Source organism: Temnothorax nylanderi, unplaced genomic scaffold (genome assembly GCF_030848795.1).
Source record: "Temnothorax nylanderi isolate EJ_2023f unplaced genomic scaffold, tnyl_v1.0 TNYL_tig0016_pilon, whole genome shotgun sequence".
In the NCBI taxonomy this organism is placed as follows: Eukaryota; Metazoa; Arthropoda; class Insecta; order Hymenoptera; family Formicidae; genus Temnothorax; species Temnothorax nylanderi.
The window spans coordinates 1,310,507-1,329,473 of NW_027249078.1; the positions used below are offsets into that span (position 1 = coordinate 1,310,507).

The window sequence follows — 18,967 nt, forward strand, 5'->3', positions numbered from 1 at the left end:
AGTGCCGTCAAGTGCCGTCGCTTTAGTTCACACGATTATCGGTACGGCGAGCCGGGCGAGCCAGCCTCCTTCCTCTCGCTAACCGGCTTGAAAGCGCGAGCGTGTGCACGTGTGTGGATTTCTCTCCCTCTCTCCCTTCCCTTTCGATCCACTACGGTACGGTACGGTGTACGGTGCACTACGGTCTTCGTCAGCGAAGCCGCGTGGGTCAGCTGTGTTGCCTGAACTTCCGTATTTCACCTGACGGTAAGTCCTCCAGGTCTGTCCTTTTCTGCTGTTCGTCCAAATCTCGGTCAAAGATCGCGGAATATAATTATATAAAGAGAATTGCGTATTTTCGTTTTGTTCGATATTATTTCGTGGGTCACCTGCTTGTCTGATGCAACCTGAGGCCATATGGCAAATTACGCTGCAAAGTGCTTCACGATGTATCGCGGTAATTTTACAGAGCTTGCACAACCCTAGGATACCACGATGAAGAGCAGCATGAACGCGAAGCAGATACGGCAGGCCTATATCGACTTCTTCAAGAGCAAGGGTCACGAATATGTGCACTCGAGCTCGACGATACCCCACGACGATCCGACCTTGCTCTTCACGAATGCCGGAATGAATCAGGTGTGTCCTGATAATTCTCACGTTAAATTCATTTTCCAGCACTTCGTTGACTTGCTTTTCTTATTGTTGTGCAAATGTGTGTTTCAGTTTAAACCGATATTCTTGGGAACGGTTGATCCCAACAGTGATATGGCGAGATGGGTGCGCGTTGTCAACAGCCAGAAGTGCATCCGAGCTGGTGGAAAGCACAATGATCTGGACGACGTTGGTAAAGATGTTTATCATCATACTTTCTTTGAGATGATGGGAAACTGGTCCTTCGGCGATTACTTCAAGGTAACATCGCTGGATCGATTAATTGTTGGCGGAATCGCTGATTATCTCAAATTTCTATACTTTAAGGTTTATATATATATTTTTTTTATTAGAAAGAGATATGCGCCTGGGCCTGGGAATTTTTGACAGATGTGATGAAACTACCAGCTGACAGATTGTACGTGACTTACTTTGGTGGGGATGATAAGAGTGGATTGGCGCCGGACAACGAGTGCAAGGATCTGTGGCTTTCTCTTGGGTAAATAAGACCTAATAAGACTACTTAATCACTTTAGAATATAATTATTCCGAACTCTTGTTTACATTAATAATTTTACGAACATTACTTTTCATTTGTTATATGTAATCTCATTCCCTTATAATTCTGTCACATAATATCATTCTCTTTATTAATATGTTTTATCCATATACTTCTATATATTTCCTGTTTTAAGACTTTAAGTAAAATGTAAATGTACAGAGTACCTGCCTCGCACGTTTTGCCGGGCAACATGAAGGATAACTTTTGGGAAATGGGCGAAACTGGGCCATGCGGACCATGCAGTGAATTACATTACGATCGTATTGGTGGTAGAGAGGCAGCTCACCTTGTAAACATGGATGATCCCGATGTGCTAGAAATCTGGAATCTCGTATTCATTCAATACAATAGGTATTCAAAATTTGTAGACTGCTAAAAGATTCGCTATTCGAAATCTCATGTATAATATTAATTTGTGTTATGATTCCAGAGAATCAGACGGCAGTCTTAAACCGTTACCAAAAAAGCATATAGACTGCGGCTTAGGTTTAGAACGACTAGTATCAGTGATTCAAAATAAACGCGCTAATTACGACACTGATCTATTCATGCCTTTGTTCGCCGCGATTGAGAAAAGTACGGGCGCTCCACCCTATCAAGGTAAAGTAGGAGCTGACGATGTTAACGGAATCGATATGGCGTATAGAGTTCTGGCTGATCATGCTCGAACTATCACAATTGCTTTGGCGGATGGAGGAATGCCTGATAACACTGGTAGAGGGTAAGCGATATTACTTTAAACTTTATTCTGCCTTTGTGCTTTTTTATGTAATTACATTTATTTATCTAAATACAATTGTTTTTACCTTTTTACATAGATACGTGCTAAGAAGAATTTTACGGCGTGCCGTACGCTACGCAACTGAGAAATTAAATGCTAAGCCAGGATTCTTTGGATCTCTCGTAAACGTAGTGGTGGATCTTCTCGGTAAATATCTTTCGTAATAAAAGAAGCCATTGTATCTTTTACTACTTGCACTTTGTCTAAAGCCAGTTTGCCGTTGCAGGTGAAGTTTTTCCAGAAGTAAAGAAAGATCCACAAAGTATTGTTGATGTCATCAACGAGGAAGAGGCTCAATTCTTGAAAACTCTATCGCGGGGTCGTAACTTGCTGAATAGGACGATAGCAAAGCTGGAATCGACTAACACTGTGCCAGGTGATGTCGCGTGGCGCTTATACGATACTTACGGTTTCCCGATAGATCTCACTCATCTAATGACCGAGGAGAAAGGATTGAAAATTGACATGGCAGGCTATGAAGAATCTAAGAAACAAGCACAGGTATCATATTTCGCTGTACAACAATTAATCTGTTAATTTAGTGCCACAAAGATGCTTTTCTATGCATTAATATTATTCATTCTTTCCTCAATTCTACAGTTAATTTCTCAAAATAAAGCCGGTGGTGTAGACGATCAAATTAATTTGGATGTCCATGCCATCACTGAACTGCAAAAGCAAGGCGTTAAACCTACAGACGATTCTCCTAAATATAATTACAAAGTAACGAACTCTGTTAAATATGAGGAATATGAATTTGCACCATGCACTGGTACCGTAATCGCATTAAGACGCGCCAAGACTTTTGTCGACCAAGTATCTTCTGGCGAAGAAGTTGGAATTTTACTGGACAGAACGAACTTTTACGCGGAGCAAGGAGGACAGATATACGATGAGGGATTTTTAGTGAAAGTCGATGATGAGGTATGACAATTAATTTTTATTTTAACTTCGTGCAATGAAAAGCAAGATTCTTAATAGTGCTTTAATAGGCTACAGAGATTCGCGTGAAGAACGTTCAAGTCAGAGCCGGTTACGTGTTACACATTGGTACCGTGGGCGAGGGCACATTAAGAAAGGGAGACAAAGTTCACGCGAATGTGGATACAGAACGTAGACGGCTTGTGATGGCTAATCATAGTGCCACGCACGCCCTGAATTATGCGCTTAGGAAGGTCTTGGGAACGGAAGCCGATCAGAAAGGATCATTGGTTGCACCTGATAGGCTCCGCTTTGACTTTACGAACAAAGGTACGTTCTCAGGTTAAAATCGAGTTGTAAATTGCATGAATTAACTTACCGTTAAATCTTCACAACAGGACCAATGACGGGAGGACAATTGAAAGACACGGAATTATTCACCAACGACATGATCCAAGCAAACAAGAAAATTTACGCTAAGGAAAGCAACTTGGCTATAGCAAAAACTATTCAGGGTTTGCGTGCGATGTTTGAAGAGACGTATCCTGATCCGGTACGTGTTGTTAGTATGGGCATACCGGTCGAGAATCTAGAAAAGGATCCCTTGAGTACAGCTGCTCTTGAAACCAGCGTGGAATTTTGTGGGGGAACGTGAGTGCTGTCTGAATAAAATTGGCACGCATTTTCTAATAGCGCTCGTATTTCTAAGTTCACAATTTGTTCCATAGGCACTTACATTCCACTGGCCACATAGGTGATTTTGTAATAGCCAGTGAAGATGCTATCGCTAAAGGTATCAGACGCATAGTAGCGCTCACTGGACCGGAAGCGACAAAAGCATTAAGAACGGCAAGGATCTTGGAAAAACAGTTATCTCAGCTACAGGCAGTGATAGAAACTGATAAGTCTGGAACGAACTCTAAGGAATATGTGAAAAAGATAATAGAACTAACAGAGGAGATATCCCACGCTCTCATTCCTGCTTGGTGGAAGGTAATTACATTTAATAAAACATTTATTTCATCCGATAAATTGTTGTGAAAATAATTTGTCTTTTTGTCCAATAGGATAACGTGCGCAACACGTTGAAAGAATTAAAGAAGTCTCTCGACGATAAAGAACGGGCAGCTAAGGCAGCTGTCACCACCACGGTTGTACAAACTGCTCAGTCTATAATAGAGTCTAAAGTGGGATGCCAAGTGCTAGTCGAGGTGCTGGAAGCCTACAATAATACGAAAGCTCTAGATTTGGCATTGAAGAAAATCAGAGCTATATCGCCAGAAACTAGTGCCTTGCTTATAAGCGTCGATCATGATGTCAAGAAGATATTCGCTCTCAGTTCTGTTCCCAAAGTAAGAACGTTTAGTCTCGAGCATCGCGAGTAAAAGTAAAAACAAACATATTGATATCGAGAACTTGTTCACAGTCCGCGATATCCAAAGGGCTAAAGGCAAATGAATGGATCCAGGCAATTGCGTCTTTGATGCAAGGTAAAGGAGGTGGAAAAGCCGAATCTGCGCAAGCTTCGGGCACAAATATAGCATGTTTGAAAAAAATAGTAAGCAAAGCCAATGACTTTGCCAATCAAAAGCTTGGGATTATAGGTAAGTTCAGAAACACAGTTGCTTGATACTATAATTTCTACTGTAGAATTATGCTAGCTTAGTTAATAGATTTGGAATTGGAGTAGTAATTTTTCTATCAGATATTTAATTTGGTAGTTTATTAATTTGTCTAGATCAATAACCATAGTTGTCAGCAATTGTATCTGCTTTCAGACAATAAAACTGCTAACAATACTACTCGTAAGACCTCCGAAACTTTTCGATTACTTAACACGGAATCTTCGTCAAAATTGGTACTTTACGGGAACACTGGGAGCACTAAATGCTATTTAGCACAAATAATCGCACAATACAGCGGCAAATGTTTGACTATTAAGCAAGTTAAAGATAATAAAATATGTTCTAGCGACATAATGTTAGAAACAGCAGATGTTACGTTACACAATAGCAATGCCATTGCGTTCTTTTTGTCAAATTCGCAGCTACGGTGTGAAGACGATTTGTTCGCATCCAGTCAAGTTTTGCAATGGATGAGTTACGCGCAAAACCACATTTTACCAGCGGTTAGTGGTTGGGTAGTACCGTCACTTGGCGTTTCTGTACCGAAAGATATGAAAGCAAATATGAAAATTTCTAAGGAGGATCTTCTTTGCACTGTGAGAAGGCTGGATGATATACTACGTACAAGGACGTACCTGATAGGAGAAAGGGTCACTCTTGCGGATATATCAGTTTTTACAGCGTTGCTGCCTTTGTACGAATATGTGTTTGATCCGCATTATAGAAAGCAATATACGAATTTAAACAGGTGGTTTTCGACCATCCTGAACCAACCGCAAGTAAAATGTGTAGTAAAGAATTTTGCATTTTGCGAAGAAGCTACGCGCTGTTGACGCTTGCGATAAGGACTCTCATTTTATACACGTCTTTAACAGATTTATTATATAAGAATTACATCGAAAGTTCAGTGTTTTCTTCTGCGTTAACTTTAAGATTATCGTACAATATTCTAATCTCCTTTAATAAAGTGGAAATATTGGTTCCTACCTTGGCAGAGATAGGAATTATTGGTAAATCTACATGTTCTCTGAGTAACTGTAAATTAATCTGAAATAAAAATTACAGCCATTATTATAACTGTGCAATAATTATCGTGCTACCATTATTATTTAAATTAAATTAATTAGACATAAGTATATTATAGTGATAATTAAACTAGAGAATTTTTTCAGAGAAAGAATTTTTATTGCTTACCTCAGAATTTGGTAAATCGATTTTGTTTGCTACAATAATTTGAGGCCTGTCGTTCAATCTTTCATTAAACTGGCTAATTTCGTGCTTTAAAGTTTCCAGGACTTCCCACGGTTCAGTCTGTGCTACGTCTAAAATAAATATTAAAACAGCGCAACGTTCCACGTGCTTAAGGAAAGTTATGCCAAGCCCTCTATTCTTATGCGAATCTTCTATGAGACCGGGCATGTCGGCCACTAAAATAAATAAGTAGATTACAAAGATAAATGAAATATGTAAAAAAAAGCTCATGGTACTTCTATGCTGTGCTATATAAACATATAATTACCTGCAACTTGTTCATAATCATCGTACTGTATTATGCCTATATGAGGTTTCAACGTAGTAAAAGGATATGCCGCTACTTTTGGCCTGGCCCTGGATATCGCTCTTAAAAGTGTACTTTTACCAGCATTTGGCAGACCAATCTTAGTATTTTGATGAGAGAACATGGAACAAACATATATTTCGTTCTTAAATATTTAACATAATTTTACATAAAAATAATTCGTAAAATATTTGTATAAGTAAATATTCTTGGAAATTAGTGACAAAACACCTTTTTCAAATGCTGATAATAAAATCACAGCAATAACTGAAGGCACACTCACCAATCCAATATGGGCCATACTTCTTACTTCTAGCACATATTGCAAATTTTCCCCAATTGCGCCGTACTCGCATATTTCAGGCGTCTGTTGACTATTCGATTTGAAAAAGGCATTTCCATGCCCGCCAGAACCACCTCTCGCGGCAATAAACATCATTCCGTCTTTCTCCAGGTCGGCTAGTATCCTACCATCTACATCGCGCACGATCGTGCCAATGGGCACATTCATCACTTTGTGTTCTGCATTTTTACCGAAGCAATCCTTGGTGTAGCCTTTTTCTCCATCCTCAGCTTTGATCACGGAATCTATATGCCTGAGATCCTTCACATCCGTGCTTGCCTGCATGATAAAACTGTGCATCTGTACTCTGTACAAACCGGTCAGTATACTACATAAATATATTTAGCATAAATGACATCATCTCGACCTTGTATTTTATCTGTCATATTTCATGCGATTTACTTTAGTCGTAATAATCTTACCTGAAATATTACATGACCACCGTGCCCGCCGTCACCGCCATCAGGACCAGCTCGATCATTGACCCACAATCGCAAGAACGATATCTGCCCGTCGCCACCTTTTCCTCCGATTGTTTTTACCTAACGAAAAACGATCACACGTTCACAGACCGGTAATATCTCACGGAACAACGTTCCTTACCGGTTTTATATCGACAAAATATTGCAGAGTGTCTTTCGTCGATTTCGGTTTTGTACTACGTAAAGGTTTAGCTGTAGGTTCCCTTTCATAAACGTATGCAGTAACAGACAACGATCTAAGCCCGCTTGAAACTTCACACCTGATTCTGTTCAATACGGTTTTACGGCCCTGCTTTTGACTTATACCGCATGCGACGATACTTCTTAAGTAACGAAGACGATGCATCTGAAAACGACCAGAAAAGGTGTAAATCTCATACCTTATGTAATATCAATTAAATAAATATATATATATATGTACCATTTCAATAAAGCCTTTTATTTCTTTTTAATAGTTACGCAAAATGGTTCGTGCTATGCGTTCAAACTATCTCGAGACGGTGACTTTAAATTCATCTTCTACAAAATTCGCGATTACATTTTGATGTAATTCAACGACTCTTCTCCTATACAACGGAACATAATTTGAATTGTAATCTATCCTATATGTTCTCTTTATCTTTCCATCGACAGGAGACGAATAACAATCAATCAAATCTATATTCTCAATAATAGATCCCGCATAATTATATAGCGACTTATAAAATTCAGCTGTATTGAAGTCCCCATCCGTAGACAAAGTTAAGTCAAATGTAAAAATACATGGATGGATACACTTGAGTTCACAATCCGATTTATCTTGGATGTCGTTTATCATGTCTTTCCATGTAATATTATCTACAGAGCATTTAGAAGTGTTTATCTTATTTCTAGGTACGATATTATGCGCCATGGGTGGCTCACTTTTTATGAAAAAATGTGTCAATGAGCCCGCCGTGTGGAATTGCTTATCTAAACCGCGATAGCCGGTCACAACGTAGTCCCGAAAAGACTGCCACAAAGAGGGTTCTACTCTCGTTAATATAAAATTCCCATGTGCAGCCATTTCTACGATTTTCCAGGAATCGTCCCAACGTCTCCTAGGCTTGTCCATAGGCGTTCCACCTTGGCCGTTGCATAGAGTCACTAACACCTGGCCGTTTTCCTTTATCATTCTTACAGACGACACAAAAAAGCCTCTCAGCAAGTCCCTATTTCTCTCTATTCTCATTTTACCACCGACGTGTGGAAAGTTAAAAATAATCTTGTCGAACAGCCGCGACTTTAACGAGGGACATTCCTCCAATTTTGTAGCGTCCACGTCAAACAGTACGCAGATACCTGAAAAGAAAAGCATAGGTTTCTCTCTTCATAATTGATTGGATAATTACCGCATTGCAAATGATACATATATAGATTTGTGTACTGTACATCTATACTGACCATTCTCCCGAAGATAATCTACATTTCTTTCTGCAGCCTCTTGACACGCGTTAGATTCATAACACGTAGCAACGAGCTCTATGTTGAAATTTTGTCGCGATAACGCTGCAGAGAATGAGAAGTTGCCCTCCCCTACTAGCAGTACTGAGTCATTTTGACTAAAAATCGACATCGTTATCCTCGTTGCTGAAAGTAATCAACCCGTATACGAGCCGTATATTAGACAAATGCTTTTCTTTCCAGGTTCAAATAATTTATCCAAAATTCAAAGATATGTAGGTTAGGTATCAACATTACAGGTTAAGAAAACAGGTTAGATAATTTTTCATAACTCCGCAATTGAAATTCGGCACGCTTGACTAACCTTCTATATTAATATTATCCTCTCGCACCAAAATGCATAACCAGTCTTATAGCAAATGTATCTTCGCACTCTAGTTGTTTATAAAAAAAAGAAATGACAACGTGGTTGACATCCAACGGTCACACGTGAACGGTTGTGAACGGTCATGGTTCGGTCTTCGGTCCACTATTCCGGAATAGAAAAAAATGTCCGTTAACCTCGCGCGATAAACAATGTGGTGCTCGATAATGCCTGCGTGAATTTACAAATAATACAACTCGATATTTTGCGTAAACATCGAGGTAAAAAATTAATCTTTCGATCGTTCCTTTGACGGGTGGTGCAAAGCTACTTTTGATAGCACGAGGAATTTGCTGAAAACAGAACCAGCGTGATCGGTTGATGCACGTGTTCAGAATAAAATGTTATTTTATATAATTATTGGAAGATAATTAATATTTTTTCTGACGTTCAAGGTAATTGTTTTACATGTAATTATTTTATATATCTATTATTTTATATATGTAATATACATATAACAAATAAATTCTTAAACGACAGGTGAGAAAAGAACAAAGGGGATAATGATTTTGTGAATGACTGCGTACCAAACGATATATAACGATTTTCAAAAAGGGCCCCAGGAATATACATAAAAATGTTTGCCAGGGGTAGAATCGTGCTTAGCTACACGAATATCGTGACAAGATACCACATATGGGCACTGATAAGTAATCTACGTAAAGCAAACGTAAGTTTCTAAATGTTTTGAAGCAATTCCTGTGACTATTTTGGTACTGCAACTCTAAAGTCAATGATCTTCTATATTCAGGTGAAATTGTAAAACGTATGAATTTTTTTTCAGTTTCCGCTGAAGGATCGATCTGCAATTTCAGTAGCTTGTGTCCACAATTTAGTTGCTGGCAGGTCAGCGTCGTTGACAAAGGAGCCTGTTTCACCGGCCAATAGATACGTCCTGAGAACGCATACGTGTGGCGAGCTGACACTTAAACATGTTGGAGAAGAAGTGAGATTAAGCGGCTGGAAGGAATTCCAGAGAATGAGGAAGTTTATAACATTAAGAGACTCCTATGGATCAACGCAGTTACTTATACCGGAAGATGTATGCGAGCAGTCATTATATACTGAAGTCTTTGGTAAATGTGCAAAACGTTGAAAAGCTTTTTAATGATTTCAGAGAAAGGATTTGGTGGAAATTATACAGAACTTGTCTTTCGAAAGTGTCTTGAGCGTAGTAGGCAAAGTCGTGCCGAGACCTGAAGGTCAGCAGAATAAGAGAATGAAAACGGGCGATATAGAAGTGTACGTAGAGTCTCTGGAGATTCTAAACGTAGCATCGGAGAATCCGCCAGTATTCATTAGAGAGTATAACAAAGCCAAGGAGAGTCAGCAAATGAAATACAGATATCTGTCACTGAGATATCCTGAGCTGCAAAGAAATTTAAGATTGCGATCCTCTCTCATAATGAAGATGAGAGAATTCCTGATCAACGAGTGCAGTTTTGTGGACATTGAAACGCCAACGCTGTTTAAAAGTACACCAGGGGTATGCTTCTCAGTGTGTGTCTAGTTTACCATAAATCCATATGTCGTAAACGTGCAAAATTGATTTTGTCATATTCAGGGTGCGCAAGAATTTGTAGTGCCCACGAGACAACCGGGCAACTTTTACTCGCTGGTACAGAGTCCTCAACAATTCAAGCAGCTTCTCATGGTAGGCGGCCTCGATAGATACTTCCAAGTCGCCCGATGTTACAGAGACGAGAGTGCCAGGCACGACAGACAGCCAGAATTTACACAGGTAATTACACTGCGTTCATATGTCAGTAATATTATATTTTATTATCAGCTACATAATTATATATCATCAGTGTTATATCAATTATATTATAGCTAGATATCGAAATGTCGTTTGTTGACCGGGACGGAGTAATGAGCTTAATTGAAAATTTATTGATGTACACATGGCCAGAAGAATCAGGCTCCATAAAAATACCTTTTAAGCTTATGAGGTATGAAGACTCGATGGAATTGTATGGAACTGACCAACCGGACTTAAGAATACCGTATCAAGTAAGAGAATTAATGTGTACGATCTTTTTTATTATTTTACTCCACGAAATAAAAACATAATATTATTTCGATACAAAACTGCTTTCCAGATACAAGATCTCACACACATGTTCGACCTGCCAGTATTAAAAGAGGCCGTGAAATCTGAAAATAATGAACAAAAAGTGTACGCATTAGTTTTTCCCAAAAAATCGGTAGGTGTTCATTTTAATTTGATTTGTATTCCATTGTTAAGTTAATTTTTATATTCTAGAAGTACTTAACAAAATCTATCAGAGAAGGACTCTCTAAGATCCGTAGCGATTATTTTGCTACTGCAAAGCTAGTTCAATTAAAAATCGAAAACGATTCGTGGAGAGCACAGTTAGACAAGCTAAAACCGAAGTCGGGAACTATAACGGAAGATATATCGCAGTACTGCAAGTTACAGGAGGGAGATGCAGTATTGCTAGCAATTGGACATCGAATGGATGCAGTGAGTATAAAGTCTGAAAGTTCTCTTTTTCTCTTTTAATGATAAACTTTTCTCTTCATCTGTAATTATAATAACTACTATATATATTCTAGTTGAAACTCTTAGGAAAGTTACGTGTCGAATTTACAAATATATTAGAAGCCAAAGGCGAACAAGTACGTTCGACCGAAACTGAGCTTCTATGGGTCACGGACTTTCCGTTATTCACATTTGAAGGAACATTACAATCGACGCATCATCCATTTACGCAACCGCATCCAGATGACATGGAATATCTTACAACTGATCCTCTAAAGGTCAGCAAAGGACTTGAGTAGATTAATTAATTTTGTCGTGTCTTTTTTACGTATCTCTCTTTCGTAGGTGAGAGGCTTACACTATGATCTGGTTATGAATGGATCGGAAATAGCGGGAGGTTCCATTCGAATCCACGATGCAAATTTACAGAGACAAATATTGAGGATGTTAAACATAGACGAAACAAAATTGTCGCACATGCTCGAGGCATTGACGTACGGAGCTCCACCCCATGGTGGAATAGCTATAGGTATTACTCTTTCGCGTAATAAAGTTGCATCTGCGAATTGAAATGGGAGATGTGATCGTTATTTCTATTTCAAGGACTGGATCGTCTCGTTTGCTTACTTTGTAACGAAAAAAGTATAAGGAACGTTATAGCTTTCCCGAAAACGATGGAAGGACGAGATCTAATGTCCGGAGCACCAGACATTATTTCAGACGAGTTGAAGACTTTGTATCACATACAAACAGTAAACAAATAAGATTCCCTTTTTCACAATAAGTGTAATAGAAAAGTTGTTATTCCTTACAAGTTGTGCGTGTAAAAAAATGTATATAATTATTTATATTAGCTGTGGCAGTTTTGAGACGTTATCTGTAATATTTTTGCCAAGTTATCATTCAAGCTCTGAGCAGTTATCAGAAGCATATAATTGCGCCGCAAACCGAATAAATAAAAAGGCGAAAAATAGATGTACAAAAAAAGTGTTTTATTTTTTTGTTGTTGAGTAAACTCTCGTGCGTTCAATCGAAATGTTTTTACAGAAAAATAAAAAATACAATTCAGCCTGCGTACTAAACTATTCACAATCATTTCCAAGAAGGATCTAAGAGGATTCCCTTTTCTATTTTTGTACACTTCTTGAGAGCCTCTCTCCTGTCAAGTGAAAATTTCAACCTAACAAATTTCTTAACAAATATGTTGATATGTTGTGACTACCAACTGCCGGCGGACGAAAATTTACATCGCTTTTTATTCATATACATATCCATCTTGAAACAGCCCACAGTGTGAATTGGAACGATTATATATTAATTAACAAAACGTCATTAATGGCGATGAAATATCTGTTCAGTTTGCGATGCGTCAAATTTATTTGTCAAAATCGTTAAAAAGACCCATTAATTAAGATAGGTATCTATTCGATCAATCTTTCAATTTTTAACACAGAAAATGGTGCTGTACATCCGTAGATTAAATTCACGTCTACTAGTCTCTTGGAACAATCTTGAAGACATTTCGAAGACGAGCGTCACATTTTCCTCATGCCGTTACATATGCCACTGTTTACAACTGAATACCGAATCGGGTTAAGTGATTCTCATAATTTCAGCAAATCCCGTAGATCAAATCCAGCTAGTCAGGATGCAACAAGAGAAGCGCTGTGTTCTTCGATTTGGCGTATGCTTTCAGCGGACGAAGACACATTATATACCGTTTGTTACGCAGATTCGAATCGCTCCAATTACAATGCGACGCGTCTATATTGTCATACGTTCCTAGTACTCTAAAACGCATGCAGCATTACAGCAATCGGCACGAAGCCCTGCCCGGTACCGATCGCGCGACGAAATTCCCCGAGGGTCAGGATCAACAGCGAGCGTGAGCCTTCGTATTCTCGTTCTGTCCACTTGGCTGTCAAAAACAATTCGCACGAAGACTTGACGTAAGAACTTGGAAGAATCCGCCGTCGAGTCTCTTCCGTTACAATGTACCCTTCTTGTTGAACGCAAGGCGAGCTGCATCAAGGTGAGAACCATCACATTTAACATCTTTCTAGCGAAACGCACTTAACTTAAGCTAGATAGCTTTTTCCTAGATTTTAAGTCTCGCTTGCTTCGCTTGTGTGTGTATATATATATTTATATATATATATATCTTAGATTAAATCCGAACTCTAAATCTCTATGTTAAATGACCGTATGAACCAACGAGCATGATCGGAGAGGGACGTAATCACGTTCACAGTTCTACTAAGCCCGCTAATGTCCGCCGGATCTCTCAAACAACCAGGCTCTCTCGTCGAACACCATCCTGTACGACGGTATTACATGTCTCGCTCTCGAGATACCTCGTCCTCGCACCGTACTCGCTCGTGAAGACCCTCACGAATTTATTCCGTAGAAAAATCGTCAATATAACGGTGATGTGTAAGAACAGTACAGAGTTGATTTGGATGGACACGGGATGTTCCACGATTCTTCATGTACAACATGAGGTTTCCTCGTAATCCTGTACGAGAGACACGTGTGCTTACATTCCTAGCCGATTTATTTTTTCTTATAATAAAAGAACGTTCGAGCGAGAGACAATAAATTCGATCAATGGAGTCGTCTACCTTCATCTCCGTACGTGAAAATCCTAATCGCCGCGGTAATGTATTTATATATTACAATCTGTTGTGCGCGCGTCCACTTTTTGCCTACATTCCGAAGAAAAGAACACAGTGTTTCGTGTCGTCGCACGCTTTTTCGTTCGCGAGCTGATTCGCCGATCGAGTAGGGCTTCGGACCGGCGGTTTAATCTATACGCTTAACGTAGCGGTAGTAATAATAGCAGCGGTATAGTTGTAATAATAGTACAGTCGATATACGTACGGTTTTAAGGGCTCTCAAAATTCTCGACGTCGAACGAGATTGAAGGCGCGGGCCCGTGGTCGGGCGCTCGCTCGGTTGGCTGGCAGTATGTACGTGTGTCAAATTGTGTGTTTAATCTAAATACGTGGATCGTTTTTCCGTAATATTCGAGGCGATTCGATCGACCCTCAACCCTTTCGCCGCGCAGTGTCCATGTATATAAAATCGCAAGAAGGTAAAGAAGTGAAGTAACGCAGAATCCAATTCTGAGGTAATATACAGTGTCTCACTCTCGTTGAAGATTAATAATAATTAAATAATTATTAATCGCGTGTCATGTCTACATGACGTAACTGCAAATTATAATTTCAATGTGAGGCCTTAATGTGCAACGTAACGTTAACTCAGGCAAATGCGTTCGCGTTACTGAACGCACGCCACGCGCGCTTTAAATTATAAATGCAATAAATATTTATATAATCTGAAGCGTCTCTCTTGGACGCGCGCTCATATACTTTATAGAAGATTAAAAACGAAACCAGGTGATGCTATTCATAAGAGAAATTGATTCTGCATTGACGATGCTCAGCGTGAACGATCTCGGAGAGGGGTGCTTGAACACGTCGGTCGAAACTGTGCAGCTGAAGGGTCGAGGTCTCTGTACCCCTCTGCAATTAGTTCTTTCCCCCCCCCCTTGCGTAAGCGCACGCGAGATTCGTCCCGCGCGAGCTCGCAGGTCTCGCCCTATCAATACGAATTCTCTCGCGCACACCGCGTCGCCGTTATAAAAAATACTATTTTACAGCGCAGGAGGCAAGCTCTCGCCCATGCAAATCGCACGCTCACACAGACGGAATCTCGCATTGGATACAAACGTATAATAAATCACTCGTAATCAATCACAGCACAATCGTTCGCTCGGTACACGCATACACGCACGCATGCATACGGCTATCGAATAAAATATTTGACCACACGCTCTTGCACGAAATATATGTTAAACGGAGACGCCTAGAAAATTCTACAGGAAATAATGGATACTACCGTATATACATACACGAAAGGATAGAGACAGGAGCGGTGGGCGATCGAATAGATCGAACAGTCGTCGAGTTCGGATCACTATAGCGCTTCCCGCAGAAGTGCGGAAAGCGGGATTGAGATTTGCAAGAGAGAGAAAGAAAGAGAGAGCGAGAGAGAACGGAAGAATCGGACATTCGTACAGTTACAACGTGAAACTCGCCACCGCGTGGCTCCATGTGATCGTAGCATCTGCAGCGCGGTATGGCGAAGTTTTTTTTTCTATCTCTCTGTTTCTCTGGTTCTTTTCTTTTTAACAAGAAAACAAGGCGACGGTGCTTGCCTATTCGTTCGCGCCGCGTTATTCGTTTCGCGGAAGCGGAATACAGCTCGGACGTAATCTCTCACAGTCGTTTCCTGGCTAGTAAGCTTTTATGCATGCACATGTCACGCGTACACGCATAAATAAGATCTTGTTCACCGAGAGACGACTGTGAGCTACCTGTGCCGCGTATAAACGCCAACAAGTATTACCGGATGAATCCGGTGAAATACAATTACGTCTAAAAAAAAGAGGAAAGAGAAAAAGGAAAAAAACGCGCTTTCTACAAATGTCGAACGTGTTTCTTACCCGGCCCGCCGGTTCCACGCGTGTAGATCCACGGTAAACGTGAATATGTTCCCGACAATTACGCACGCATGTCTTCCCAGTGAATATCATGCACATCTCGCGCGGAGGACTTTATCTATTCGTAGACTTGCGATAAGTTTCCTTTTCCTCCTTCCTTTTCTCCCCTCTTTTTTCTTCACCTTTATCGCCGATGAGATACAAACTGACTTCTTGTCGTGCGCAATAAATATGTTCGGTCGCTTTATCGTTTTCGCGCCGACGCGCGTCCAGGGCGCCTTCCGGTATATCCTCGGTCTACGTATGAGAACTGGGCATGGCCGCATACAGGAACAAGGAAGATCTCGGAGTCGACATTGAACGTCCTTCTACGAAGGTGTTTTCGCGTTTAACGGGCTTTAAAAAGTGATATTTCTACGAACCACATACGCTAGTTACGTCCGTGTGGTTTTAAGTTTTCGTTCTCGTAATTACAAGATGATACGCGCGTTATCTCGCATTACTTAGTACTACGTATGTTGAAAGTTAAATCGGTGGTGAGATAAGAATTAAAGGCTGATGACTAAACCTAAGATTACGGCCAATTATTTACGTCGCATGGACAAAGTTATCAATGTCGAAGACAAAACTAATATCACAAAGAAAATTAAATATTTCATCCTTCATTTTGCGCGCTGATACCCCTGCGGTTTCGATCAGTCTAAAAAAACTTTTCCTATATACGGCCATGCGAATTAAATGGTATTACAATCAGATTTACAATGCTTAAGGGGGCTGCCTGTTGAAACGTCGATGGAATCTGAATGACTATTCGGAGATCGCTCGCACGTGCCTTTTTTAATTAAATTAACATCCTAATGTCGTAATCTGAGGCAACGTGCGTGATCGGTTATCAAAAATGTAAGGCGTTAGACGCGTTAACAACAATATACAGTGCAATTGCACCGTCGTACTAGTGAGCCAGGAATGAATCGCAGATACCGATCTGATTTCGTCGGTGCAACATCTCCTTATGATGCATTCAATCGCACGAGACTGTCATTCAAGGACGCCGTGCCCGAATACGCGAATCTTGTTCCTCTAGCTGTTCGAAAAGTTTCCTACGTTTAGCCTCGGCGCACAAAATTCTCGAAGACGATATCGCTTCCAGACAGAGCATCGTTCTACATCGCAGGCGTTTCGCAAACAACTAGCGCGACGAAATTCGTTCTACGGTAATTTTCTCGAACACAATCGGGCAAGACAATCGACTGCCCGGGAACGGACAAAATCTAAAAGATGTTGCCTCTTCCTGCATATGACAGACTTCATTCCACGTATCGTTAAACGATATAGATACGCAGGAGGAGGCTATGTATACGAGACACACATTCGAAACGTTTACAAGACATGGATCTTCCTATATTGGTAGAATGAAGACAATGACGTCGATGACGACAGCGATGAGTTGTATTCCACATGGACCTTCTCGAAACGCGAACGAGCGAGCAATGGTCCAACTGTTCGAGTTTCCTCGTGACATCTTGTTTGCTCCCTTGGATACGTTTCAGAACTGGTATGCCATACGACAGCTATTCCAGTTTTGTACACATAATGTAAATGCAATGTAAATGTATTTGCTCAAACAAGTTATCAACGTCCTCTGATTAGTTGGTATTCTCAGCTGTCTGCCTCTCTTCCTTGTTTCTCTCTCTCTTTCTTCCCTTCTTTTTTATAAACTGTAGACTCTGGCATTGCTCCGTATTTTTCATAAATTAGTTTTATGCATTTTCATCGATAGTGGGTAGCCAGAAAGCCATGTTGGTGCAAGCCGACGCCAGCATCATGTACTTGGGATTGAATTGGATACACTGCACCGGTGCTGGATGGTCACCGTTCAACACGCAAACTTTGTAACCGGTCTCCGCGTTCCACACGTGCACCCTACCATCCGTGGAGCCACTGAACACAAATTGGGAATCCGGACTAAAACTGGCCTCGATGGCGATCCCCTTGTTGTTGAGATGTCCGGCGAAAGTCTGTAAGGGCGTACCATGAAAAGCGTCAATTAAACGAATCGTACTACCGTTAGTGGAGATCAAGATGGTCTTGCCGTCCCTACTGAACTTCAACCCAGTCCAATCGCACTCCTTCTCCTGAGAGAGCTTGAAGGTGACAAACGGTCCCTTGTCGAAGCTGCGCAGATCGTACAGCTTGATATTTTCCGAATTGACTCCGGCCGCGAAGATGAGACCTTCAGGATCGTATGCCGCCACCGGCCGTCCCGAGACGTTCATCACCCCGTGACAATTCGGCGAGCGCAGGTCCCACAGTCTCAGGGATTTATCTAAGGAACCGGATAGGAAAGTATCCTCGATAGGACTGATACATAGCGACACTACCTTTTTCGAATGACCGGGAAAGTAACGTATGTACTTGTTGTCGTGGAGGCTGAGATAGCGGATCGTGTCGTCGACCTTGGTGCTGCTGTGTATCGCGGTGTTCTTGGCGTGAGTGAAGTGTATCAGGTCGACGCCGTACTTCTTCGAGTTGACCGTCCGCACCTGCGTGCCCTTCTCGCAGTCGTAGATGACGATCTGGTCGTCCTCCGAGCAGGAGATGAGGGTGTCGCCGTTCGGCGAGAAGTCGATACTGTTTATCCGATCGGTGTTCTCGCGGAATACCTTGGCCACCTTGAAGCTCCTCACCACATGGTCGACGAGCTTCATGGTGATGGACGGCGCGTCCTCCCGCTCGTGCCGTCCTCTTAACCTCCTCGACTCCACAATCTCTGTGTTTGTACTGTGACCGGGTGCGAAGACCGCCGGGCGCGGGGGCCGGGCGCGGGTCACGGACGTGGACGCGGATGCGGCCGCGGCCGCCAAGTTGCCTTCTTGCGAGGAAGGAGGAGGGACGAGACAGCTCGCGCGCGTCACCGCGGGGAGATCGCTGTGGGAGCTCGGGGGTGGCCGCCAACACGGTCCAGGCGGTGGAGGCGGCGGAGGCGGTAGAGGGACGGGGGTAGGAGAGGGGGGACAGGCGGAGAGAGGCGGGCCGTCCACCGGGACGCGGCCGAGGATTCCCCCTCGCGCCGTCGTTATCGCCCGCGGAATCGCTCTCACCACCGCTCTCGCGCGTTTATCCCCGCGCGGCAGATACCTCTCCTCTCCGCCGACGTGGCTCTCCTTCCCGTGTGAAACGGACGCCGTCAGCGGGACCGCCGA

At 41.6% G+C, this 18,967-nt stretch overlaps 4 protein-coding genes across 10 annotated transcripts; 2 read left to right on the forward strand and 2 right to left on the reverse strand.

Moving 5' to 3' along the window:
• The first annotated feature begins 105 nt into the window (after positions 1 to 105).
• On the forward strand, positions 106 to 5,599 carry Alars (alanine--tRNA ligase, cytoplasmic). Of its 3 annotated transcripts, none has more exons than XM_071698610.1 (15): positions 106 to 246; positions 449 to 618; positions 706 to 894; positions 987 to 1,132; positions 1,355 to 1,546; positions 1,626 to 1,916; positions 2,014 to 2,123; positions 2,203 to 2,477; positions 2,577 to 2,900; positions 2,969 to 3,227; positions 3,296 to 3,548; positions 3,626 to 3,890; positions 3,965 to 4,249; positions 4,324 to 4,501; positions 4,676 to 5,599. In XM_071698610.1, exons 2-15 carry the CDS (start codon positions 475 to 477, stop codon positions 5,353 to 5,355), a joined length of 3,591 nt encoding a protein of 1,196 aa, XP_071554711.1. In that variant the 5' UTR covers positions 106 to 246; positions 449 to 474; the 3' UTR covers positions 5,356 to 5,599. The 3 variants fall into 3 exon arrangements, with proteins under 3 accessions (XP_071554711.1, XP_071554713.1, XP_071554712.1); XM_071698612.1 differs by having other exon boundaries at positions 4,945 to 5,087; XM_071698611.1 differs by having other exon boundaries at positions 131 to 246; positions 466 to 618.
• LOC139768453 (mitochondrial ribosome-associated GTPase 2) lies at positions 5,377 to 8,829 on the reverse strand. Of its 4 annotated transcripts, none has more exons than XM_071698658.1 (7): positions 8,692 to 8,829; positions 7,027 to 7,251; positions 6,846 to 6,965; positions 6,364 to 6,702; positions 6,042 to 6,180; positions 5,717 to 5,949; positions 5,377 to 5,569 (listed from the first exon to the last, which is right to left on the reverse strand). In XM_071698658.1, the coding sequence occupies exons 2-7, from the start codon at positions 7,249 to 7,251 to the stop codon at positions 5,414 to 5,416; spliced, it is 1,212 nt and encodes a 403-aa protein (XP_071554759.1). In that variant the 5' UTR covers positions 8,692 to 8,829; the 3' UTR covers positions 5,377 to 5,413. The 4 variants fall into 4 exon arrangements, 3 of the variants coding, with proteins under 3 accessions (XP_071554759.1, XP_071554760.1, XP_071554758.1); XM_071698659.1 differs by lacking the exon at positions 8,692 to 8,829 and adding an exon at positions 7,809 to 7,949; XM_071698657.1 differs by lacking the exon at positions 8,692 to 8,829 and adding an exon at positions 7,327 to 7,466.
• Positions 8,830 to 9,008: 179 nt separating this feature from the next.
• Positions 9,009 to 12,330, forward strand: Asprs-m (aspartyl-tRNA synthetase, mitochondrial). 2 transcript variants are annotated; one of them, XM_071698634.1, is made up of 11 exons: positions 9,009 to 9,146; positions 9,232 to 9,421; positions 9,536 to 9,793; positions 9,869 to 10,249; positions 10,316 to 10,492; positions 10,585 to 10,764; positions 10,854 to 10,958; positions 11,018 to 11,239; positions 11,332 to 11,535; positions 11,603 to 11,786; positions 11,861 to 12,330. In XM_071698634.1, the coding sequence occupies exons 2-11, from the start codon at positions 9,329 to 9,331 to the stop codon at positions 12,019 to 12,021; spliced, it is 1,965 nt and encodes a 654-aa protein (XP_071554735.1). In that variant the 5' UTR covers positions 9,009 to 9,146; positions 9,232 to 9,328; the 3' UTR covers positions 12,022 to 12,330. The 2 variants fall into 2 exon arrangements, with proteins under 2 accessions (XP_071554735.1, XP_071554736.1); XM_071698635.1 differs by having other exon boundaries at positions 9,869 to 10,237.
• Positions 12,229 to 18,967, reverse strand: Wdr82 (WD repeat domain 82). The gene has a single exon (XM_071698669.1). It carries the CDS (start codon positions 18,470 to 18,472, stop codon positions 17,525 to 17,527), a length of 948 nt encoding a protein of 315 aa, XP_071554770.1. The 5' UTR covers positions 18,473 to 18,967; the 3' UTR covers positions 12,229 to 17,524.

What these genes read in the sequence shown, in the direction of transcription:
- Alars (XM_071698610.1), top strand. Translation starts at nt 475, where the DNA reads ATGAAGAGCAGCATGAACGCGAAGCAGATACGGCAGGCCTATATCGAC. An exon ending in AATCTAAGAAACAAGCACAG is followed by an intron (nt 2,478 to 2,576) that starts GTATCATATTTC and finishes TCAATTCTACAG; the next exon opens with TTAATTTCTCAAAATAAAGC. An exon ending in TCAAAAGCTTGGGATTATAG is followed by an intron (nt 4,502 to 4,675) that starts GTAAGTTCAGAA and finishes ATCTGCTTTCAG; the next exon opens with ACAATAAAACTGCTAACAAT.
- LOC139768453 (XM_071698657.1), bottom strand. An exon ending in TGATTATGAACAAGTTGCAG is followed by an intron (nt 5,950 to 6,041) that starts GTAATTATATGT and finishes TATTTATTTTAG; the next exon opens with TGGCCGACATGCCCGGTCTC. An exon ending in TCGATTTACCAAATTCTGAG is followed by an intron (nt 5,570 to 5,716) that starts GTAAGCAATAAA and finishes TTTTTATTTCAG; the next exon opens with ATTAATTTACAGTTACTCAG.
- Asprs-m (XM_071698634.1), top strand. Translation starts at nt 9,329, where the DNA reads ATGTTTGCCAGGGGTAGAATCGTGCTTAGCTACACGAATATCGTGACA. An exon ending in GACAGCCAGAATTTACACAG is followed by an intron (nt 10,493 to 10,584) that starts GTAATTACACTG and finishes ATTATATTATAG; the next exon opens with CTAGATATCGAAATGTCGTT. An exon ending in TTGGACATCGAATGGATGCA is followed by an intron (nt 11,240 to 11,331) that starts GTGAGTATAAAG and finishes TATATATTCTAG; the next exon opens with TTGAAACTCTTAGGAAAGTT.
- Wdr82 (XM_071698669.1), bottom strand. Translation starts at nt 18,472, where the DNA reads ATGAAGCTCGTCGACCATGTGGTGAGGAGCTTCAAGGTGGCCAAGGTA.